This window comes from Macaca mulatta, chromosome 10 (assembly GCF_049350105.2).
Source record: "Macaca mulatta isolate MMU2019108-1 chromosome 10, T2T-MMU8v2.0, whole genome shotgun sequence".
Taxonomy (NCBI): Eukaryota; Metazoa; Chordata; class Mammalia; order Primates; family Cercopithecidae; genus Macaca; species Macaca mulatta.
In genome coordinates this window covers 83,648,657-83,674,078 of record NC_133415.1, presented here as the reverse complement: position 1 = coordinate 83,674,078, position 25,422 = coordinate 83,648,657, and the positions used below count along the sequence as shown (strand labels likewise).

At 40.8% G+C, this 25,422-nt stretch overlaps 1 protein-coding gene across 3 annotated transcripts in view; it reads right to left on the bottom strand.

Annotated features, from left to right (window-relative positions):
• Positions 1 to 1,175: 1,175 nt before the first annotated feature.
• Positions 1,176 to 25,422, bottom strand: part of CSNK2A1 (casein kinase 2 alpha 1) — a 63,388-nt gene continuing 39,141 nt past the window's right edge. For 2 of the 3 annotated variants that reach the window (XM_015149293.3, XM_015149295.3), the window contains 11 exons: positions 24,426 to 24,537; positions 19,207 to 19,308; positions 18,630 to 18,680; positions 16,793 to 16,852; positions 14,809 to 14,892; positions 10,999 to 11,109; positions 8,729 to 8,830; positions 7,635 to 7,735; positions 6,329 to 6,477; positions 5,278 to 5,364; positions 1,176 to 2,570 (listed from right to left, as the gene is read on the bottom strand). In XM_015149293.3, the coding sequence (XP_015004779.1) occupies positions 2,455 to 2,570; positions 5,278 to 5,364; positions 6,329 to 6,477; positions 7,635 to 7,735; positions 8,729 to 8,830; positions 10,999 to 11,109; positions 14,809 to 14,892; positions 16,793 to 16,852; positions 18,630 to 18,680; positions 19,207 to 19,308; positions 24,426 to 24,537 (1,075 nt within the window). In that variant the 3' untranslated portion in view covers positions 1,176 to 2,454. 3 annotated transcript variants of the gene reach the window in all.

Here is a 25,422-nt window from a genome sequence, read left to right as displayed (position 1 = left end):
TTTTCTCTCTCCATGCTTCTGCAGTGACTCTAAGTAGCATTTTTAAAAACTTCTATTTATTTTAAAAGGCTCTTGGGTGGCACCTCAGAGTCCTCTGCATTCACCTTCGGTTTCTTCCAAGGTCTGATGGGTGTAAGGAGGTCCAGCTGTCTGCAGCTCTCCGCATCAGCCTAAGCTACACCTAAATTTCCGAGCTACAAGGATCGGGTGTGAAGTCTTGATTTACAACCCTCTCCCCACCTCAAAAGAAAGAACTCATTAGTTATAAGTGTCCTGTTCAAATCACAATCCAGTGCAAACATAATCACAAATTGCATCTCTGGCACATCTGGTGCTTTTAGCTTCTGCACAAATTCAACATGGTAACCCTCACAGCATTCTAGGGCATAAAAGGGTCAAGTACAATAAATATCCACTGTAAGTGGTCATAAGGAAGAAAATCACCCTGCCACACAGTCAGAATGTTTTCCCTTCAACTCTCCCTATCGTTGAGAAGCGCTATGAAAGGAGGCTTTAGCGTCCTCTAAAGTTAACCATTAAATTCACTAAAGCCACCACCTTGATAAAGTTACTAAAGCCAAGATGGGTTACAAAGTTAGATAAGTTCATTAAATTCAACTCCCCAAACAATTACGTTTACCTATGATGCCTAGGTGAGAAAGGCCTGTGAATCTATAAAGGTAAGAGAATGGGGAACTAAGATTTTAGGCCTTAAAGTATGTTGGAAGAATTTTTCCTAGTTCCCACAAGCAGCTACTGTAATGAATTAACAGGAGAAAATACAGAGCTGATGGTTTTGCTATTGTGCTTAAAAAACTAGGCTTCCTCAGTGAAGCACCTGATAAACTTAGGTGGTTGGATTACAGTGGAAAGTCCACTTTACACACACACACACAAACACACAAAAACTGGCGACTTTTTCCATCCCCAATCCCTGCACTGCTGAGACACAAAATGAGTTTTATGGCAAAGGATCCTTAATCCCCAGAGACGCTTTGGCTTGTGGTGCTTTTTTTTAAGGCCTCTCTGCCCTGCCCGGTACCATGGGTCGAACGAGGGGTGTATAAAAGTGGGGGCCTTGGGAAGCCTCCACGGTACAGGGCTGCAGGCCCCTCAGATGTGAACATGAGACACCCACCCAGCAAGACCTTTACACAGGGAACTTAAATCTAACCTTGATAAATAAAACCAAACGTTTATTTACACCAAAGAATTCCAACACTGGATCTTTCACATATGAAGGACAAAGTATTATATATATACACACAGCAAGGGGTGGCAAGGCTGTAACAAGAGAGTTTATAGTTTTCCCACAATTACAGGTCTACCATTTCAGCTTCAATGGAGATAGTGGCTTTGCTCCTATCTCTCAAGATACATTTACAAGACTGAGGAGCAGGTCTTCTCACTGGATGGCATGTGAGGGAAGGGGAAGGTCAGAGGAAAAGAAGTAGAAAGCTTAAAATGGAACTCAGTGTGGCCACATCTCCCATTAGCTCTAGCATGAAACCTGTATAGACAATGTTTGTTTCTTTTGTAAAAAGCAATAAGTTATGCCCAGTAACTAAATGAATTCAAAACGGCCAAGACAAAGAAAACTGAGAAAGATTTTGCCTTCCCCCTCCTACCAGCTATGGAGCACAGCATATTGGGAGATGAACAGGGAAAACACCAAGGTAAGGAGCCTGGGAGGGAAGGTATCAAAATTTTAAACTGAACTAAAACTAAAATTATAAATGAGTTGGATTTAGGGTTAGATCAATAAGACATGATTCTTACTGAACAGAAGTTTTTAGTATCTGTCTGCATTTCGGGTAGATTTTCAACATCTCGATGTAACTAAGACACACTTCCACGAGAGCCATTAGGATAACCCCACTGAAGCGCTTATGGAGTAAAGTGATGTAAGTGACCAGCAAGCAGTCCACTGCTCCTACAGATTGGGTCCTCCCTTCCTTCTTTCCTTCCTGCCTCCTTTCTTCCCGCCTCCCCTGAGAAGCTACATTTTTGTAATCTCTGAAGAAGGGCACGAGATACCAACCCCCTAAAGTGTGGGATGGTGGAGGACAATGGTGGGAATGGGAAGAAATCTCCACCCAAATGCAGCAGCCGGGATTGAGGCTGGTTTATCTTTGCTCTTTTGTGATGAGGAACTAAATTTGGGAGGGGAGAAAAAAAATTTGTCCATGAAATATTCCACCTGCAGGTAATTTTTCAGGGAATCCCCTGAGTTATGAAAAGTTCGAGTTTAAAAAAAAAAAAAAGAAAAAAGAAAAAAGAAAATCAGCCTATTATAATTTTTTTTTTTATGACTGAACTACTATAAATCCACAAGCAACGGTTCAGACACGGTGCTTCTGAAGTGTTTCACCCCTCCCCACCAGGCGCAAGCTGCATCAAGGAGAGGGTGGACTCCCCCACCTCTGCTCAGGCATCAGGAGACAGATAGGGCCGTTACTGCTGAGCGCCAGCGGCAGCTGGAACAGGCATCCCAAGGGGGTTGGCAGCAGCAATCACTGGTGAGCCTGCCAGAGGTCCAAGGGGTGAAGGGGTTGGCACTGAAGAAATCCCTGAAAGAAAACAGCTGTCAGTGAGCCAAAGACACCAACCATGGCAATATTACCAGTTTCTCATAGCACTCACTGCAAAAGGAACACAGTAATTCTTTATTGAAGACTTCTTCTTAGCCAGATTTTTACTTATACTTCAAGTCTGATCCTCAAATATTCAAGTTAAAGTGGCAAGTCCTAATCAATTTAAGAGGCAGGTAAAGATATCTAGGCTTGGACAGCTTAAGGAGTTTGTCCAAAGTACACAATTAGCAAGTGGCAACCATGGTTTGGATTCTAACCCAGGCCTGTCTAGGGCAGAGATGTCCAACCAGGTGACCAGTAGCCAACCACATGTGGCTGCTGAGCACTTGAAATACGGCTAGTGCAACTGAGGAACTACGTTTTAAATTTTATTCAATTGCAATTAAATTAAGCCTCATATGGCTAGTCACTACCATACTGAACAGCACAGGACTGCAGTCAAAGCTCATGTGCTCTTACACCATGCTGTCTTGATAGCTGGCAGCTTTCAAAATTACTAAAAGTCAATTTGAATGGGGAAAGAGCACTTTCTGTCTAAGCTAAAATTGTGTTTTGGAATTTATTTCCATTTGATTTCTTCTACCTCTCTAATCGTGTGTGTGTGTGTGTACACACACAGGTAATATATTCATATGGTTCAAAATACAAAAGGTTAAAAAAGTATACAAAGGCCAGGTGCAGTGGCTCACACCTATAATGTCAGCACTTTGGGAGGCTGACATGAGTGGATCACCTGAGGTCAGGAGTTCAAGACCAGCCTGGCCAACATGGTGAACCCCCCCCAATCTCTACTAATAATACAAAAAAATTAGCCGGGCGGTGTGGCACACGCCTGTAATCCCAGCTACTTGGGAAGCTGAGGCAGGAGAATCACTTGAACCCAGGAGGCGGAGGTTGCAGTGAGCCAAGATCGCACCATTGCACTCCAGCCTGGGAAACAGAGTGAGACAAAACAAAAAACCCAAAAAAGTATACAGTGAAAAATCTCCCACACCCTATTGCTTGGCCAACTTATGGCACCATTTTTGGGGGCATATCCTTCCAGAGATATTTAACACATGTACATGAATATAATTTTGTAAGAATATGCATATAAGAATCATATATAGGCCAGGTGCAGTCGTTCATGCCTATAATCCCAACACTTTGGGAGGATGAGCTGGCTGGATCACTTGAGGTCAGGAGTTCGAGACCAGCCTGGTCAACATGGTGAAACCCCATGTCTACTAAAAATACAAAAATTAGCTGGGCATGATGGCAGGCGCCTGCAGTCCCAGCTACCTAGGAGGCTGAGGTGGGAGAATCACTTGAACCCAGGAGGCAGAGGCTGCAGTGGCTCAAACTGTGCCACTGCACTCTAGCCTGGGTGACAGAGCAAGACCCCGTCTCAAAAAAAAAAAAAAAAAAAAAAATCATATATGAGAACACTATTTATACATTCTTCTCCACTCCTGCTCTTAGACCTGGCTTTGCATCTCACTTTTTTTGAGACAGACTCTCACGCTCACCCAGGCTGGAGCGCAGCGGTGGGTGCAATTTTGGCTCACTACAATCTCTGCCTCCTAGATTCAAGCGATTATCTTGCCTTAGCCTCCAAGTAGCTGGGATTAAAGGAGGGATTAAAGGAGCCTGCCACCATGCCCAGCTAATTTTTTGTATTTCCAGTAGAGACAGGGTTTTGCCATGCTGACCAGGCTGGTCTCGAACTCCTGACCTCAAGTGAGCCAACTGCCTCAGCCTCCCAAAGTGCTGTGATCACAGGCACGAGCCACTGCACCTGGCCCTGCATCTTGCGTTTTAAATTTCACATTATTATATTGGAGTTGGAGATCTAACAGAACATGAAACACTTATTCATTCTTTTCTCTGGCTGCATCATAGTCCATTAAATGGATATACCATAATTGATTTAACCAGTTTCCTACTGATAGCTATTCTCAATGTTTTGTTATTACAAATAAGGCTACAAGTAAGTTTGGATACACATTACTCTGTACAGAGGTAGGATACTCAAGGGGTAAATTCTAGAAGGCAGCTAGTTCTTTTTTTAAAAAAAAAGGGGGAGGGGAACAGCAATTATTTGAGGGTATGTAAGTAAATGCCTTCACTACCACAGTGCACCCACTTGGATGTTGCCTACATGTCTAATTCTCATGCTATGTGCCTGTAGTTCCTTTGGAATAATTGGGTCCTCTATAAAGATTCACTATACATCATAATGATTCAATAATGAAAAACAATTTTACTTATGTTTTTACAACTGATAGGCACTCTATAGTTACTGTGGCAAATAACACAAAACTGTCCTTGTACACATACACACCTATGCACAAACCCCACCTCTATACCCATTTCTTAACATTGTTTCTAAGGACCACGTAACTACTGTCATTTCAAACTATAAGATGAAATGGTGTTTTTCCTTTTCATGGCTTGGCATTTTCAAACCCCTATGCCAGAAATTTTCAGTTAGGAATGCTGGAATTCTAGCCTAGAAGGGGATACCCTACTCAAGACAGTTTTATTAAAGTATACCAAGTGTCAAGCATGCTGAAACCTGGTTAAAAAAAAGTCACAAGGCCACCAGTACAGAGAGAAAAGGTATACAAGAAATCAGATCACAAAGCTAAGAATAGTAATTGACTTCCACATTTTTTTGAAGAAAATTTACCAATGAACTGACCTGACATCATATTGGCGCTGCTGACGGGCGTACTGCCCCCTGGCATGCTAGATGAACCCATTCGAGCCTGGTCCTTCACAACAGTGTCTAAAAAAGAGACAAAAAGGCTAGGTTCTGTTTTGCTTGAAAGATTAAACTAATGGTCTGGGAGCCTGAAAGCAGCCAGCTTCATTCTTTGCGTTTTATTTATACTCTACATTATTCCCCAAAGAACTTAAGGTGGCAATTGCCTTCACCATTAGACAAGTGGTAAAAAATAGAAATAGCTTTTCTATCAAACTGTGGTAAAAGCTAACCCTTCAACCAAATGGTAGAAAGATGAGGTAATTATTTATAGTAGAGCTAATTTAAAATGAAGCTGGTCCTGTTGAGGTTTAATGGAGACAAGACACTGTAACTTGGCAAAGACAGTAATATATTACCAGTGTGCTCACAGCTCAGTACCAAGTAGGACAAAGCTATAGGTCCATGTAGGTTAGGGCTATGACCACATTCTCTATCCCAATCAGCCTGTCTGTCTGCTTCAGGTACAGGAGACTGGGCAAAAGTATAAATGATTCACTAGAAAACCATTACACTATTACCAAAGGAAAAATGTAATGTTGTAGCTAACATCACAGTAAGGATGGGGTGGATCTAAGTGGTATTTTCACTTAGAAAGGCACAGGTGGCTATATTCGCAAATCTAAGTCAAGGTGTTCATACAATATTAAGATTTGTAAGCCTCATTAGCCCTTTCCAATGAGTGATTACTAGAGAAAGGACAGATACAGGGCTGTGTATTCTAATTCAAACCATTCCAGACTGAGGTGTCATCCTCATAGTATGAAAGAAGTGTATTTAGGAATGCTCTTGTGTCATGTATTCTATTAGAGAAGAATTCTTCCAAAAATTCTGCAATGTAGTTGCCATCACTATCCCCACTGAAAGAATCTGAGGCTCAGTGTGGGTGAATTAACTTTGCAGCAAGCCAACAGGAGCTGGGATTGCGACTCTGTTCTATAGGACTCTGGGCCTACACAAACTCAGTGGGCTAGATATCTGGACTCACAGAAATAGGGGTGTTCCATGGCCTCTCTTGCAGTAAGCCGTGACTGGTGGTCATATCGCAGCAGTTTGTCCAGGAAATCCAAGGCCTCAGGGCTGACAAGGTGCTGATTTTCACTGTGGACAAAGCGTTCCCATCGCTTTCGAGAGTGTCTGCAGGACCAAAAGAGGGAATGAGAAATGGGCCACGTGGGCAGAGAAGTTCGACATTTCATTTCTACATTTTTCTTAGTGGCTAAAAGCCCAGCCAAAAGCAAAGAGGGATCAAAACTCAAGAGAGTAATCTTGCACCACTGTGCCACTGAGTGGGACAACAAAGCTAACTGGAGACTGGAAATAACATAGGTAGAGTAAATAAAGACATCTGAGTCCTCTCAGTTTTAAGAAACATAATTCAGGTTACTTGACAGGACGTGACTGCTTCTGTGTAGCAAGGAGGGTCAGACGGCTGAGCTCACCAGGCCTATTTCCCATCCCCACACATATTCCTGGCATCTCTGCCACTTGGCCAGAAAAAGCCTTTGCATCAGGAAAGTCCGTCTCCTCCTGTTAAATGGTTAAGTGTTTAAGTACTGTATCTAGTCACTACTGTTAGAGTTGGTTGTCTGCATATAGTCTTTTTTTTTTTTTTTTTTTTTTTTGTGAGATAGGGTCTCACTGTTGCCCAGGCTGGAGTGCAGCCACATGTTCACGGCTCTCTGCAGCACTCCCTCCTGGGCTCAAGGGAAGCTCCTGCCTCAGCTTCCTGGTAGTCTGGACTACTGGCACACATCACCATCCAGGGCTGACTTTTTATTTTTTCATGGAGTCGAGGGTCTCATTATGTAGCCCTGGCTGGTCTCCAACTCCGGGGCTCAAGTGATCCTCCTGCCTTGGCCTCCTAAAGTTCTGGGATTACAGACATAAGTCACTGTGCCCAGCCTGCACATCAGTCTTAAAGCATGCATTTTCTATTTCAATTTCTTTCTCTTGGAGAGAGGTTTTTCACTTAAAGAAGCAAGGTAAATGAAGACAGATTTTGATTTTTGCCTCAACTGTAACCCTTCTACTAGAATCTATACTTCATTCATTTTGTAGGAATCCTCTAGCTATAATCCCTCCATCAGACTCCTATAAGTGAATTTGAATAAAGGGCCATTCAATGCAATGCCTTTATCAGAGGCCTGCTCAATGCAGCATCCTGTGGCACTGGACCACTGACATTCTGACAGTGTTGGCGAAGAGAATGTAACTGTTTTGAAGATCCTAAGTGCCAGTTCACACCCAAAGTGCTTAAGCCACAGACGCAGGTATTTTGTTTCATGACTTACCTGCCCAAGATATCATTGAAACGTGGATCTAATTCAATGTTGTATTTGTCAATATAGTCATATAAATCTTCTGTCCCCAGAACCTTGGCTATCCTCACCAACTAGTATTAAAGAAAGACAAAAACCCATACCACAAGCATATTATATGATCAAATCAACAATTAATAATGACTGAATTAACACAAAGGGGTCATCATGTCTATAGGTATGAATGCTGCCTCCTAACAGTTTTAGACTTCAACTCAATGGGATAGTGTTAGAAAAAGCAAACTACTTTATAAACCGGTTTCTTTCTCTTGAAATGTCATCCTGGCGAACTCTTATTTTTCTCCCCTCAAAACCCAATTGAAGATGTCACTTCTTTTGGGAAGCTCCCATTGCACACTCAAACCACTCATCGCTACTGCCTTTTGTGCCTTGTCCACACTTCTACTCTGAAGTTATGACTATAATCTATTTTGTTGTACGTTTGACTCCCTTACAAGATCAACTATGAACTACTCGAGGGAAGAACTATTCTTTCTTTTTCTGTATTCCTCAGTACTGCATGACTTGATACAGAGTTACTGACTTTAATGGAATTCAGGTTGTATTCTTTAAATACATTAAAATTGGACATGGCACTCAAAGGGAACAAGGCAATGGTACCTTCCACAAGGTCCTAGAATCATTCCAGGTTCTTGTGAATGAAAGAGCCCTTTGATCTTCAAGGGGGAAGTGGAGTTAGTTTAAGAAACATCTATAACTTAACCCATATAAAGAGACAAAAGGATCACAGAAATAATAGGCTAACATATTAGAGAAAACTTCGTATTGGAGAATAACGTTGTATTAGGAGAATTCTAAGGTAATGTCCTATTTTAAAAATCTGGATGACAATTTGTATGTATTCTTCACAATAAAACAAGCAATGCAAACGACAAGGACTAAGAGGGAAAGTCTGATTTCAAAAGGCTAAGCTGGTAGCTCCCAAAACATCAATCTAAGGATCAATATCAGGGTGGCTGAACAAACAGTGAACTGAAAATTATAGGCAGTCCCGTCTATCAGTGCATTAGACTAGTAAATTTTTCAATAGGTATAACATATATTACCTGATCATAATTGTCATGTCCATGGAAAAATGGCTCCTTCCGAAAGATCATACTTGCCAGCATACAACCCAAACTCCACATATCCAAACTATAATCGTACATCTGCATAAAAGTAAACTCACTGTTATTATTTGTGAATCCCCAGGCTTGTCACTTCAAAATAAAAGATTTAAAAAAAAAAAATCACTCCACTGACTCAAAATCAAAACACTAATAACATCTTCATCTATTTCATTTTAGTCCTTTTTTTTTTTTTTTGGAGACAGAGTCTCACTCTGCTGCCCAGGCTGCAATGCAGTGGCACAATCGTGGCTCACCACAACCTCCGCCTCCCGGGTTCAAGCGATTCTCCTGCCTCAGCCTCCTGAGTAGCTGGAACTACAGGTGCGTGCCACCATGCCCAGCTAATTTTGTATTTTTAGCAGAGGCGAGGTTTCACTATGTTGGCCAGGCTGGTCTTGAACGCCTGACCTCATGATCCACTCGCCTTAGGCTCCCAAAGTGCTAGGATCACAGGTATGAGCCACCGCGCCTGGCTAGTTTTTTCTTTCACGCATCTTTCACTAGGTTTTAAGATAATTTTTACTTTTTTTTTTTTTTGAGACGGAGTCTCGCTCTGTCGCCCAGCCTGGAGTGCAGTGGTCGGATCTCGGCTCACTGCAAGCTCCGCCTCCCGGGTTTACGCCATTCTCCTACCTCAGCCTCCCGAGTAGCTGGGACTACAGACGCTCGCCACCTCGCCCGGCTATTTTTTTGTATTTTTTTTACTAGAGACGGGGTTTCATCGGGTTAGCCAGGATGGTCTTGATCTCCTGACCTCGTGATCCGCCCGTCTCGGCCTCCCAAAGTGCTGGGATTACAGGCTTGAGCCACCGCGCCCGGCCTACTTTTTAAAATTTTTTATTTGAGACAGAGTCGCTCTGTCGCACAGACTGGAGTGCAGGGGTGTGATCTTGGCTCATTGCAACCTCAGCTTCCCAGGTTCAAGCAATTCTCTGCCTCAGCCTCCCGAGCAGCTGGGATTACAAATGCCCACCACCATGCCCAGCTAATTTTTTTGTATTTTTAGTAGAGACAGGGTTTCACCATCTTGGCCAGGCTGGTCTTGAACTCCTGACCTCGTGATCCACCTGCCTTGGCCTTTCCAAGTGCTGGGATTACAGGCGTGAGCCACTGTGCCTGGCTTTTTTTTTTTTTTTTTTTTAAAGACACAGGGTCTTGCTCTGTTGCTCAGGCTGGAGTGTAGTGGCACGATCATAGCTCACTGTAACCTCCAACTCCTGGGCTTAGGCCTCGAGAAGGTAGGATTACTATGCTCAGCTAATAAACATACTATTTTGAATTGTTTTCTTCACTTACATAAAAAAAACCCCTCCAAATTGTTAGCCCATGGAGACCATCTAATGTGTATCATTAGTATTTTATTACATAAATGTTTCAGAATTTAATCTTTAATTTTCCTATAACAGGACAGTGTTCCGTTTTTCACAATTATTAGTAATACTGTACAAACTATTTTTATGCATAAAATGCTTTTTGAGCTCAGGGCTATAGCCTTAAGATCCCAAGAAAGAAATTCCTACAAGAACAAAGAGTCTGAAACTTTTAAAAACAACTGGTAATAACTTGGAAAGACTGGCATAAAAGATACTCCCAAGAAAACTTCAGATTTTTAAAACTTGGCAAATCTATTATTAATTTGGTTACTTTCTCCTTTTTCTGTGAGGAGAAAGAAGGCTTCTCGGGGGAGCTGGGGAGAAGACCTTTATATTTAGTATACAATTCAGAAGAACAAGAAAACATTCTTGAATTTACTCTGAAGATTGGTTAAACTTAGTTACAGGATGGGCATGGTGGCTCATGCCTGTTATCGCAGCACTTTGGGGAGCCAAGGTGGGAGGATGGGTTGTGCCCAGGAGTTTGAGATCAGCCTGGGCAATATAGTGAGACTTTCTCTCTATACACAAAAAATTAAAAATTAGCTGGATGTGGTAGCGCATGCCTGTAGTCCCAGCTACTCAGGAGGCTAAGCTGGGAGGATCACTTGAGCCCAGAAGTTTGGGGCTGCAGTGAGCTATGATCATGGCATTGTACTCCAGCCTGGGCAACAGAGGAAAACCCTGCCTCAAAAAACGAACAAAAGGCCGGGCGCGGTGGTTCATGCCTGTAATCCCAGCACCTAAACGCACAAAATGATACTTTTTTTTTTTTTGTAAATTATGTGCGAAATAAACACAGGACCAAAATTATGCCTGCCCTTCTCTTCTCACCTGATAGTCTACAAGTAGCTCAGGACCTTTGAAGTATCGGGAAGCAACTCGGACATTATATTCTTGGCCAGGATGATAAAACTCAGCCAAACCCCAGTCTATTAGTCGTAGCTGAAAAAGAAAAAATCATGAGCAATTTTATCTTTCTCTAAGATACCCACATTGTGCCATTAGCATACTCTTGATAAAATACACCACATACGCCACTCTGTACTGAAACCCCTTCACTAACTACTTATGGCCTTCAGGATGAAAACAAAACTTCTCAGCTTGACATACAACTTTCTCCATGATTTTGTTCCTAAAAGACACAATCTCATTTGTGCTTTTACAAATTTCTTAAACTGCTCAATGACTAAAATGTCCCTACGACCCAGCCTATAATCCTATTGGTAAGCATCTCCTTAACTTTTGGGATATTTAAGTTAGCTCCTCAATGAAGTCTTCTCTAATTATCTAGATAGAACTGATCATTGCCTTCAGCCCCCTGAATTTTAGATATATTTCTGTAACAGAACCTAAACTCTTTATTACATGTTTTCTACCTTTCTTTTTCAATATGGATGACAAGCCCTAGGGGGTTTTATTCACCTTTGTAATTTTCAGAATTCAACATAATGCCTGGTATACAGGAGAAAAATGAATAAATATTTGCTGGATAGACAAAATAACAGAAAAGTCATACAATACAGCTTTTACCAAAACGCATCTTAAATATGGAAAAAGGGGTAAGAGGTAAGCTTATCTGCCCACTGTGCACAGCATGACCATGATCTGAAGTGCCAGCAGTAGGCCCTGAGGAATAACATCGGACTCCTCGGGCACTAAGTTTACTGCCTACATCTCAAAACTAAACCTTTGATTACTCCGTGCAAAACTACCTCCACTCATAGTCTCCCCCTGCTCAGTTAAAGGTGATATTCATCCTGTCATATAAGCCAAAACTTAAGATTCACCCTGGATTCTTGTTTCCCTCAGACCTCATATTTAATCTGTCAACAAATCCTGAAGCCTCTACCATATTCTGACCATTATCATCACCTCCACTGCCACTGCCCTGATCCAAGCCACCACCAAGTCTTGTTTGATATACTGCCATAGCCCCTTCTCCTAATTGGTCTCACTGCTTTCATTCTTGCCCTCTAAACAGTTTAATAAATACTAAATAAATAGTTTAATAGTTATTTAAAAAATAATTAAATATTTTAAAATAAACATAAACAGCTTTTTAAAAGGATTGTTCAGGTTGCTATGGAGAGATTATAGATTCACAGGAAATTGCAAAAGTAGTAGAGATTCTCTGTACCCTTTACCCAGTTTCCCCTAATAGTAACATCTTACATAACTACAGTACAATATCAAAACCAAGAAACTGACATTGGTACAATTCAGAAAGATCTTATTCAGGTTTCACCAGTGTTACATGCACGCGCATGTTTGTGTGTGTGTTTCTATGCAATTTTATCATATGTGTAAATTCATATAATCTCAACAAGATATAGAACTGTTCCATCACCACACACGTCTTGTGTGTTAGCCCAACCCCTGGCAACCCCTCTGTTCTTGATCTCTACCATTTTGAGAATGCTACAGAAATGGAGTCACTGGCATATAACTCTTTTTGAGATTGCCTTTTTTCACTAAGCATGAGATCCACCCAAGTTGTTGCAGGTATCATAGTTCTTTCCTTTTTATTGTTGAGAAATACTACTTCATAATAATAATATATGGTATGGATATGCCAGTTTGTTTAACCATTCCCTCATTGAAGGGCACTTCCCCCCCAACCCCTCTTTTTTTTTTTTGAGATGCAGTCTTGCTCTGTCACCCAGGCTGGAACGCAGTGGCACGATCTCGGCTTACTGCAACTTCCACCTCCTGGGTTCGAGCAATTCTCCTGCCTCAGCCTCCTGAGCAGCTAGGATTACAGGTGCATGCCACCACACTCGGCTAATTTTTGTATTTTTTTAGTAGAGACGGGGTTTCACCATGTTGGCCAGGCTGGTCTCCAACTCCTGAACTCGTGACCTGCCGGCCTTGGCCTCCCAAAATGCTGGGATTACAGGCCTAAGCCACCGTGCCCAGCTTTTTCCCTCAATTTTAAGCTATTAAAAATATAGTTGCATTCATATACAGGCTTTTGTGTGGACCTAAGATTTTGTTGCTCTGAGATAAATGCCACTACAGGATTGTATGGTAAGCATACGTTTAGCTTTTCAAGAAACCAACAAACTATAAAACAATAGTTTAGCATTTTCCAAAATGCTGAACTTTACATTCCTACCAGCAATGTATGAGAGATCAAGTTTCTTCACATTTTTTTTAGCACTTGGTACCATCACCATTTTTCATTTTAGCTGTTCTAATAGATGTGTAGTTAACTGTTAAATTTCAAGTGAGAACATGCCAAAGCTTAGAATGTGCAAAAGCTTGGCCGGGCGTGGTGGCTCACGCCTGTAATCCCAGCACTTTGGGAGGCTGAGGTGGGCAGATCACAAGGTCAGGAGATCGAGACCATCCTGGCTAACACGGTAAAGCCCCGTCTCTACTAAAAATACAAAAAAATTAGCCAGGCGCCATGGTGGGCGCCTGTAGTCCCAGCTACTCGGGAGGCTGAGGCAGGAAAATGGTACGAACCCGGGAAGCGGAGCTTTGCAGTGAGCCGACATCACGTCACTGCACTCCAGCCTGGGCGACACAGCGAGACTCTGTCTCAAAAAAAAAAAAAAAAAAAAAAAAAAAAGAATATGCAAGAATATGCAAAAGCTCTCTATCTTCAGAGAAAAGGCCTAACAATGACCAATAAGGTTTTACATGATTTGGTTTTACCTCTTTGATCTCATTTCCTTCTTTCCCTGCATTCATTCTGTCCCAGCTTTATCCTTGAGGCTCTTCCAACATGCCAAACACATCCTTACCTCAAGGGATTTTGTACTTGCTATTTACTCTGCCTTGGGACATGTTTCTTCGTAAGACTGCATGGCTGGGTCCCTTCCAGTGCTCTCTAAAATGTCACCTTTCCAGTGAAACCTTCCTTTACAACTGGTTTAAAACTGCAAATACCCTCTTGCCATTCACTATTCTTGTTTTTGATTCTACATCAAAATAACTTTCTATCCCACCAGCCTCCCTAAATGTAAGCTCCTAAAAGACAAGCATTTATTGTATGTTTAGTTCACTCATATATCCCTAGCCCCTAGAATGGTGCCTTTGACATACTATGTGCCTAAAAAAATTTAGTTGCATAAACAAATCACCTACCTCCTCAAAGACCACAACAGATAAGTCATCATAGCTTGGTCACCTTAAAAAACTGAAATGTTACAGTATGTGGCCATTACAGCTCTCATGTAAAAACATTTGTAGACAATAGGGGCCTCATGACCAACCTACTAACAGAAATAGCATTTTCTGTATATTTCATCCACTTAACTGTGCACATTTAATTCTCATGAATACCTAGTTGCCTGCAGGGCAATTATTACCCACACTGTTCAAGAAAGAAAAAGAAGGCAAATGAAGACAAAGTAGTGTCTCAGTAAACTAGTTATTCAACAAATAAGACTAGAAGCCACGTTTCTGGGCTTAGAAGATGAACATTTTGCCCACTATACTAATGTTTCCTTCTTGGTAGCATTCTTAGGAATATAAATAATGGTTCAAACATATTGATTTGTAAATTCATTCATTCACCAAATATTTATCAAGGGCCGAATAGGTACTAGGGTCTGTGACAAGGGATAAAGTGTTGAAGATGGGCAATTAACTACATCACGGAGATAAATAACACTTGTCCGTCTATCACTTTACCTTTCTGTGCTCATGATCAATCATGACATTATGGGGCTTCACATCTCTGTGCATAATTCCCATGCTGTGACAATAATCCAGGGCCTGTGGGAGCAACAGGTAAGAAAGGAGTTAGCCTGAATAATAGTTAAGAGTCCTTTACTTTTCCCTCCATGTTAATTTTCCTTTTAGCCTCACAATACCCCTGGGATTCAAGCTGAGGACAGTCACTTCCACAGCAATGCTTTAGAGACTTGTTCATGATCTCATAGTCAAGCAAACTCAGTTCTCTGAGCTTAGAGATTTTTTTCTGATATAGTTGTTTCAACATGTTTTCTGTCTTAAAAAGACCCAAAGTATACCCAAATCGCACCACTTCAAATTTTTCCGTCTTGTACAGATCCTAGATTATTTTCACAGACCCCTCAAAGAAAGAAAATAGATCTTTACTACAAACCTCTTATTCAAAGAACAGTAATTCTTTAGCAACTAAGAGTCTATAACAGAGGTTGGCAAACCACAGGCCAAATTTGGCCTGATGTCTGCTTTTGTAAATAGTGTTTTATTGGAACATAGCCATGCCTATTTGTTTGCACATTGTCTATGGTTGCTTTTGTGCTACAACAGCAGAGCTGAACACTACATGGCCCACAAAGCCTAAAATATTTACTATTTGGCCCTTTAAAGAAGTTTGCCAATGCCTGATTTAGGTGATCAAATCCAATCTGAAATGTTTCCAACCTCAAGCTAAAGGGAACTGAGTACTATAATCTTCGGGGTTTGTTAATACCAGCCTTTCAGTCAACCGATGTTATTGGCCAAATTCTTGTCCTTCCTGAAGGGCAACTTGTGTTCCTACAGTTCCCAGGGCTAGGCAATCATATCTGTAACTTTCTAAAGCCTTGCTTGCCACACACTGCATGAGCCAATGGAAAGATCAAGTAACTCCGCTGGCACAATCTCCTCAGGGTACTTCTAAGGCTCCAACAGCAGACTTTATGTCAACTCTTGTTTAGTAAGAAACCTTAGCCAACTTTTAGCAATTCTCTCATCTAGAAAGCTGACTTTGTGACTACTGGGAACAAGATATTTGGTGACCCCACTTTAGAAATGAAAGTAAATTTTCAATTAGCAATCTGTAAGCAGAAATTTACACAATCCTTAGGACAATTACCCTCTGAGAACTGAGTTGAAGTTTACTGTTTTATTTGTTGAATCTTCAGTGAAAGTATACCAAAAGCTAGCACATCAGGTGTTTTCACGAGTTTTGAAAAATTAATTTTAACTTACATAGGGGCACACACAGATTACAAATATTTGTTAAGGGGTCAGTCCCAGCTATTTTACAAACACCCTTTTTCAAATTGTTCTAAATTATACTCCTACTAGACCCCATTCCATAACCCTTGGCACAAGGGTTCTGATCCTATTATTAATTTTTATTTATTTATGTATTTAGAGACAGAGTCTCACTCTGTGCCACTGCACTCCAGCCTGTGCAACAATCATAGCTCACTGCTGCCTCAAATTCCTGAGATCCTCCTGTCACAGCCTCCCAAGTAGCTGGAATTACAAGCATGAGCCACCATGCCCAGCTAATTTTTAATTTTTTTGTAGAGACAGGGTCTCACTATGTTGCCCAGGCTGGTCTTGATCTGCTGGCCTCCAGCAATCCTCCTGCCTTGGCCTCCCAAGTAGCTGTGACTTACAGGTGCACACCACCATGCCCAGGTAATTAAAAAAATTTTTTTTGAAGAGATGAGGGTCTCACTATGTCACCTAGGCCGGTCTTTTGATCTCTTGGCCTCAAGCAATCCTCCTGCCTCAGCCTTCCAAAGTGCTGGGATTACAGGTATGATACTATTAACTTATTAAAAACTTATATAGAGGTCCCTTCTTTCAACATACTTTACAAAGTTAATTTGCTGGCTTTTCTACCATCAATTTACTATTTAACAAAAAGAAGACCAATTTAAAAAATATTTAGTATCCAAGGTTCACTTACCTTCAGAATCTCATACATGTAAAATCGAATATCATAGTCTGTTAACGTCTGGTACAATTGCTGTTAAAGACAAATGTTTGAGCCATGAAATAATGCTGACAGAAAGGCATTTTTCACCCTCACCCACAGTAATTCAAACCAAGACTTCGCTCATTTACCGTTGTTCCAAGATCTGTCCATTCACTGCTCTCTATTTCTCCAACATTACATTAATTTTAAAGAGATACTCTGGGTCTTCAACTCTTAAAAGTGAAGAATTACTTAAACATATATTGCAGAAGCTATAATCCACTGTTAGAAACATACCGATCTAGATACATTAATATGCACTGATACACACCTATAATTTAGTTTGTTTTTATCTTCAGACCTTCTCAAAAAAGACATTTTGGCAAATATACTGCCTCCTTACTAGGGAACTAACTCATTTTTGGCTTATATAGTTAGCCCTGCAGATCACCAGTGGGTATGCAGATGGCATGATGCCAAACCTGTTAAGTCAATTTAAAAAACTATTCTTGTTCCAATAGGAAAGTAAACTCTGTGAACAATTGTTATGTATCCTTTCCAGTTTCCAAAGAGTTGCAGAATGTTTTTTACATGGACATGTCTTTTTTTTTTTTTGAGACAGGGTCTTACTCTGTTGCCGAAGCTGGAGTGCCGTGCTGCAATCATAACTCACAGCAACCTCAAACTCCTAGGCTCAAGCGATCCTCCTACCTCAGCTTCCCCAGTAGCTAGGACTACAGGCGTAAGCCACCATGCCCAGCCACATGTACATCTCTTTAAATGGTTAGCAATGTCTTCTGACAAAGTTTTTCTTGAAATTATCATTCCGACTCTAAAACAGCTCCTCTTCCTTTTTCCCTATCTCTGCAAAAGAATTCACTAATTTATTAATGTATAACATTCTGTATACTGGAGTGGTGGAAAGGCAAATCAAAGGTCTTCTACAACTTTTACTCCAAAAGAGTAGCTACATTCTTCTGTAAAATTGGAACTGTATGAAATTAAGTAGGCCACTGGATAGATTGGAATTCTGAGATATCTCTTATAGAGGTTTGTGTTATGGCAGAATTTGACATTACCCTTCCTCGATCCCTGCCTTTTAAGATCTATCGCCCACAGTTCCTGAGGAATCCTAAGAAATAAGCAGTCCCTATTTTTATATATACAATATATTTCTTCCAGAACACTATTGTTTAAAGCGAATGTCGTAAGGCCAGATCCTAAGTGAACATGGGTTGCTGCCTTCATTAGGTTGAACATCAGCAGAAACTGTCAACTAAAGGCCGGGCGCGGTGGCTCAAGCCTGTAATCCCAGCACTTTGGGAGGCCGAGACGGGCGGATCACGAGGTCAGGAGATCGAGACCATCCTGGCTAACACGGTGAAACCCCGTCTCTACTAAAAAAATACAAAAAACTAGCCGGGCGAGATGGCGGCGCCTGTAGTCCCAGCTACTCGGGAGGCTGAGGCAGGAGAATGGCGGGAACCCGGGAGGCGGAGCTTGCAGTGAGCTGAGATCCGGCCACTGCACTCCAGCCTGGGCGGCAGAGCAAGACTCCGTCTCAAAAAAAAAAAAAAAAGAAACTGTCAACTAAGTAGTGAGAAGTAAATGTATTGGTCATTAAAAAGAACATTAAACAAATGGGCAAAATATCAAGATGCAGAAAGTGGACACTGCTTGTATAGGAGTTCTTCTATCTTAATTTGCACTGTAAGGATGAAAATCTTTTTAAAAACAAATTCGAAGCAAGCTCTTCTAACAGCATCATCCCCAAAGGCTATGTGGTCTAAAAACCCACTAGCCCGAAACAGTTGGTTATAGATTATACCTTGAAGTCTGTGTTGTTTACGTGTTCAAAAACCAAGGCGGGGGTTCGTGACTAGGGGAAAAGAACAAAAACAAAAACACACATTAGCAATAGCCCTGACAGCTTTAGTGGGGACAATGTTTGCGGATGCTGCATGGTGAATTTGGCAGTCCTTGCCTCAGTAGTAAGAAACCCTCTATTGCTACAAGCCCTCCCCGCTCTGATTATCACCACACTTAGGTCATTTTTGGGATGGATTTCAAACAGAAGACATGGAGCTGAAGTCTCACCAGGCTCTAGGCAGCCCGACAATGCGCCCATCGCCCATCGGCATCGGACCTGAGTTTGCAAAATGGATTAACACATTTCAGTTTCCAGTGCTATCAGTCTCTTAGCCTAGAAGAATAAGAAATAGTCTGTGGGTGGAGGTCTCTTTGAAAGAAAGACCCAAGCTAGTTAAATGGTATATCTGATTAAGCACTTTCAAAGCAGGACTTAATGATGAGGGTTGGGGGAGGGAACAAAAAGAGGCCAGTTGTGCTCCAGGTCAAACACCATCTCAGCCCTGGTGGGCCTTGCTAACACCTACTATACTCACCACAGGGTCTTTTACAATGTCTGCCAGTGTGATGATGTTGGGACCTCCTCTCAAATTCTCCAAAATCTTTATTTCACGCTTAATTTTCTTCTTTTTTACTGGCTGAAAGGGGAAAAGTACATCAGCAAAAAAAAAAAAAAAGACACTCTTTTTCAGAGTATTTCAACATGTAGTGTAATACATAAATGGCTTACTTATGAGCACCTTGAAGGAAGAAAATGTCACATTCATCTCTGAATCCTTCTCCTAGCACTGTGCCAGGTATTCTGCAGGTACTTACAAACGTTGAATTGAAAGAAAAAAAGATTTCTATTCCAAAGACCAGACTTCTGCAGAATTAGTATTTCAATCATCAGTCTTGATGTTCATGTTTTAAAACATGTTAAACATGTTAATGTCTTAAAACCTTACAAAGTAGCAATTTAAATGGTTAGTAATACTAAAGAATATCTTGAAAAGCTTTTCATCAATTAGGATGAAACATGGTCCCTTTCCATTTCTTCCTCTAATCAGGGCCAACAACAAGGATGGTCAAAACATCTTTATGTAGCATAACCCTGAGGGTAAAGTGTGGGTCTTGGAGTCATAATGCCCAATGTGAAACCTACCTTTACTACCTGCTAGCTGTAATGGCAAACTACATAACCTCTCTAAGCCTTTCGTTAAGTGTAAAATGAATAACAAGAGTACCCATCTCATAAGATTGTTCCAAGAATCAAATGAGGTATTTGAAAGACTTCGGAATATGGCTGGAACATAACATAATAGTAACTGTCTAGCCTGATCGCCAATACTCTTTTTTTTTTCTTTTTGAGGTGGAGTCTCGCTCTGTCGCCCAGGCTGGAGCGCAGTGGCGTGATATCGGCTCACTGCAAGCTCCACCTCCCGGGTTCACGCCATTCTCCTGCCTCAGCCTCCCGAGTAGCTGGGACTACAGGCACCTATCACCATGCCCAGCTAATTTTTGTATTTTTAGTAGAGATGGGGTTTCACCGTGTAAGGCAGGATGGTCTCGATCTCCTGACCTCGTGATCTGCCTGCCTCGGCCTCTAAAGTAGCATTCTAAAAAGAGTACTCTGCAGAGTGTATCTTAAACATTCCTTTGTCCTCACCCATCCTTTCCACATCTGTTCTAGTATGGAATCCTTTCCATTTTTTTTCTGAGGAGGGCCTTGGTCCAACTGTACCTCCTTTATAAAGCCTCCTCCTTCTTTTCTTTTCTTTTTTTGAGATGGAGTCTTGCTCTGTTGCCCAGGCTGGAGTGCAGTGGCACGATCTCAGCTCACTGCAACTTCCACCTCCCAGGTTCAAGGAATTCTCCTGCCTCAGCCTCCGGAGTGGCTGGGATTACAGGCACATGCCACCACGCCTGGCTAATTTTTGTATTTTTAGTAGAGATGGGTTTTACCATGTTGGCCAGGCTGATCTCGAACTCCTGACCTCATGATCCAACTGCCTTGGCTTTCTAAAGTGCTGGGATTACAGGCATGAGCCACCATGCCTGGGCTTATAAAGCCTTCTCCTGAATAGTCTAAAACAGTCTTGGACCAAAGGAAATACAATGCAAACCACATGTGTAATTTTAAACGTGTTTCTTGTGTAGCCACATCAAGAAACTTAAAAAAGGACAAAATTAATGTATTTTATTAATCTAAAAATCTTATTTTAACATATAAATCAATGTAAAAAATTACTAATCTATTTTACCTTCTTTTTTCTGTATTAAACCTTTGAAATCTAGTATATTTTACCCTTACAGCATATCTCAATTCAGCCCAGCCACATTTCAAGTGCTTAACAGCCTCATGCGGCCTGTGTGCCTGCTGTACTGGACGGTGCAGGTCTTTTCCGAGAGTGTTGGTCACCTCAGACTGGATGCCCTGCATAGAACTCTTAGAAGTTAAATACATCTCATCTCTTCATTTACAAGACTGGTAGTTACTAAAGTTTGATGACCAACAATCACCTGGATTTTTTTAACATACAGACTCACAGAACCCACCAAGATTTACTAAATCAGAATCTTGAGAGGGAAACGGGGTATTTATTTTTAGATACTTTTCAGGCTGATGATCCAGGTCCAGAAACTACTAAATAATATACTATAAATTCTTTTAACTTTGTCTTAAGCCTCAAGCACATGGTAGCAGAAAGCAAGCAGATTTTGACAGTTCTCAAAACCTGGCTTTGTGGTTGCGCAGTGTTCAGAAAAGCATTTAAATGTTTCTCATTGCTGAAAGGGACTATACTTGCCCGTCAGTGATTTACATACCACAGTTAGAACAGGTCCAATGCAAAGGGGTACCCAATAAATAGAAGCTATTTTACTGATGACTTCCACGTAGTCCACATTGAATTCAACCCACGACCTCTTACCCAATACAATATCTACCTAAGAAACAAGATAATAGAAGTTTTCTCTTCCTGCTGGGAGATCTTTCTACCCTGCAGAGACTAACCCAACAACTTACCTACTGTTTTTCATTAACCCAATTGCTGGATTTTTTAGTGGGAAAAAAAGCTTCTGGTTGACAAAACTATTCTACAGAATCCTTCGAATCTATAAACTTAAAAAGCTGGTTTGTGACAGACCAGGCAGCTGACTCAGGCCCTAATTTAATGTGATCAATGCCACTTTTTCTTATTAAATAAATAGGGGAGATTAAAAATTTTAAATATGGTTTACGAAGGAACTTCATCTATACTTACACCACCTACCCACAGTTACAGTAAAATATACAATACAGTTAGAAAAACTGAGCTGAAAAAAATCTTTCTAAATCACCCTTCACTCAAAACCATCAAGGGCTCACAATTATCTACAAGAGACAAGTCAGAATTTTAAGACTGCAAGGAAATGCAGAGATTTTTTCCAGGCCTTCATCAACTTAATCTCTCTTTCCAAGTTCAACTCCTATATGTGGTCACATAACATCTTTCACATGAAATATTTCTCTCACTTTTCCCTCTTCCTCTTTTCTTATCTTGGTGTACTCTATAGCCTGCTTCCCTTTACCACTTCCACCCAACACCTATCCAAATCCTCCTCCCATTTAGCCTGAACACAGCTCCAGGGAGCTTTTCCTAACTACTACCCTCTTCTGAACTGTAGACCCACTATTCATGCTTTTCATGTGGCTCTAAATAATAATATATCACCTCATTCTATCATATACCTTTCCATATGAATATCACCATACAATCATAAAGAACTCTAGTCTCCAAGGCATGTATATATGCACACAATTTTGTATTTAATCCTTTTTGTTTTTCGACACAGGGTCTCACTCCCATCGCCCAGGCTGGAGTGCAGTGGGTTTCATCACAGATCAGTGCAACCTTCAACTTCCAGGCTCAAGTGATCCTCCCACTTTAGGCCCTCGACGAGCTGCGACTAAAGGCACATGCCACTACACTCAGCCAATATTCTTTTTAATAGATGGATAAACATGTCCTAGGTTAAAAGGACTACTGTGGCTAGTCACCCAAATGTTTTGATTTCCAACCTAGTTCTCTTTCTACATATTTCAAGAGAGATATAAATACTTAAACTCTTTGGTTCTCAAATGGCATGTGAGGCACCCCAGCAATGCACAGGAGTACTGTGGAATACTTTAAATTTTTTGAGGAAAACACACCAAACAATCATTGCATCTGTCAGACACTGGGTGCACTACCAGCTTGAGGTAGTTTGTAGTTTCAACATTAGATTGTATTATATTCCTTGTGAGGGCGCATATTTTTTGTGAAGTTGGGTTTGCAGTAGTTGCTGTGATAAAAAGCAAGTACTGCGCAAAAATCAATGACAGGATATGAGGGTGGTGGTGTCCAATCCGATTACAACATTTGAAAAGCTATGCAGTAACAGGTCTACATAACCCGATGGTAATAAATTATAGTTACTAAGAATAAAATTATTATTTTTCTTTTTATTTATGTGAGTAACTTTTTAAATGGCTACCAAGTTGTTAAAATAGAAATACTTAGCGGCCAGGTGCAGTGGCTCATGCCTGTAATCCTGGCACACTGAGAGGCCGAGGGGGGCGGATCACCTGAGGTCAGGAGTGTCAGACCAGCCTGACCAATATGGTGAAACCCCATCTCTACTAAAAATACAAAAATTAGGCAGGCATGCTGGCGTGCACCTGTAGTCCCAACTACTCGGGAGGCTGAGGCAGGAGAATTGCTTGAACCCAGGAGGCGGAGGTTGCAGTGAGCTGAGATCTCGCCACTGCACTCCAGCCTGGGTGACAGAGCGAGACTCTGTCTCAAAACAAAAACAAAAACAAAAAATAAATAAATAAATAAATAAATAAAACTTAGTTATTTGGACCTTGCTACTTAATACACAGATGAGGTATTTCTTGACTTACGAGTACCATGAAAAATTACTAAGATAGTATAAGTGTTATAAATTGAGAAAGTTTGGAAACTTCTACTTTTCAGTGTCAAATATGAAAAAGTTCCTGTGATAAGGAACTGTATGTTAAATTCCCAATATAAGACAGTGCACAGCATAGTTATAACTAAATTAAAAGTTGTATATTGGTAGCCCAGAGGCCAAATCTGGCCTGTGCATTGTCTTTTTAAATCTTGAGCCAACACAAGTCAGGAGAATTCATATACAAATATAAATTTCTGGCTTTTCTTTGCAAAACAGAGTATGAAGCAACAATGGACTTGCATTACTGCAGGGCAATCATGAGCTTCAGCTGAGAAGCAGCTAACTCCTTTTGAAGAGGCATGTGTTTCCCAGTTTGTTTCAGTCCCTATCACTCACATCTAAGCATGGGCAATTACACCAGACTAGCTGCACTGATATCATCTGTCTGTCCCCCTTAAGTCCTGTGACTCCTCATCCTTACAAAGTAGAGGCAATTATTTATTTATTGAAAATAAAAGCCTCATTATATAATGAAAAGTATAGGAAATAAGTATTAGGCAAGAACTGGGAGAGAAGAGACTGTACCTTTGCTCCCTTACTCTGCCACAACCTAGCAATATAAGTCAACTCAAATCACTTCTCTTGCTTCAGTTTCCTGATCTGTCAAATAAGCAGAACTTGTTCTATTGAGTTCACAGTATACAACAAAATTTTATTTATTTGCTTTGGCACCAAAAACTTTTAAAATGCTGTTTTAAAAAAGTCTTCACAATCTTCACAACTATTTTTAAAAATCTATATTCCAAATACCTCTGAAATTATCTCTTGTACTCACCTTGAGAATTTTAACGACAACTTTTTCATTATTTGTGATGTTGATGGCTTCAAATACTTCACTGTATTTACCTCGGCCTAATTTTCGAACCAGCTGGTAGTCATCTTGATTTCTGTGGATACAAACAAAATGACTTATAAATGGTCAAATTATCAAGCATCAATTCAACTTACAGGAATCTACTGCCAGCAGGTGTAAAAGAAATAAGAGGTATTTCAAATAATTCCCAAATTGGTTTCATTGTATTTTTTTTAATTAGGCCACTTAAAAATACATGTTCCAAATCCTAGAATTAGAAAAACTTACACCTTTCAATTGTTCTTTCAAATCCCAAACTGTTTACATCTTTATTGGCACATGACATGGAGCTAGCTTGTATTAAGGTTTGTTCTGAATATGTTTGTCTCCAACAAGAGACAGCTTTCCCCAAGAGAATAATTTTTATATATTCTTGTCCCTTAGGGCTTGGTCCAGTGTCGGCACTTAGCAGGAACTCAAAACATTTTGCAAGACTGTTTCAATCTAGCTAACTTTGGCAGCAGCTGATTTTTAACAGGCCTCTTTGAAGGTAAATGGCTTTCAAATGTATAGGCTTAATCTATTTGCCCTCCAGGGCAAGCTCTGGGGATAGTACATGTGTAGTCAAGTTCACAGAGCACACTATAGATTGTAAACTATAGTCAGTGGTCCCCTCTTCTACTTACACCCATATTCTGTGACCAATAAGCAACATGAGAGGTAATAAACAGAGGTAGAATAAGGGAAATGCCAACATTTTCCTCCTGCCCCTGCCTGCTTTCAATGTAGAGGGCTTTGCTCTGAAGAATGACAAACACAGTTCCATTAAGGCATAAATTCTATCTACTCCTGCTGGAGCTACTAAGTATCCAATATGAACCAAATCAACCATATCAACCATTCATTTTCCTCAAGTAGCTAAAAAGAAAGTGAATGAAAAGACAAAAGGTACTAAAAACAATGGACAACATTATAATCA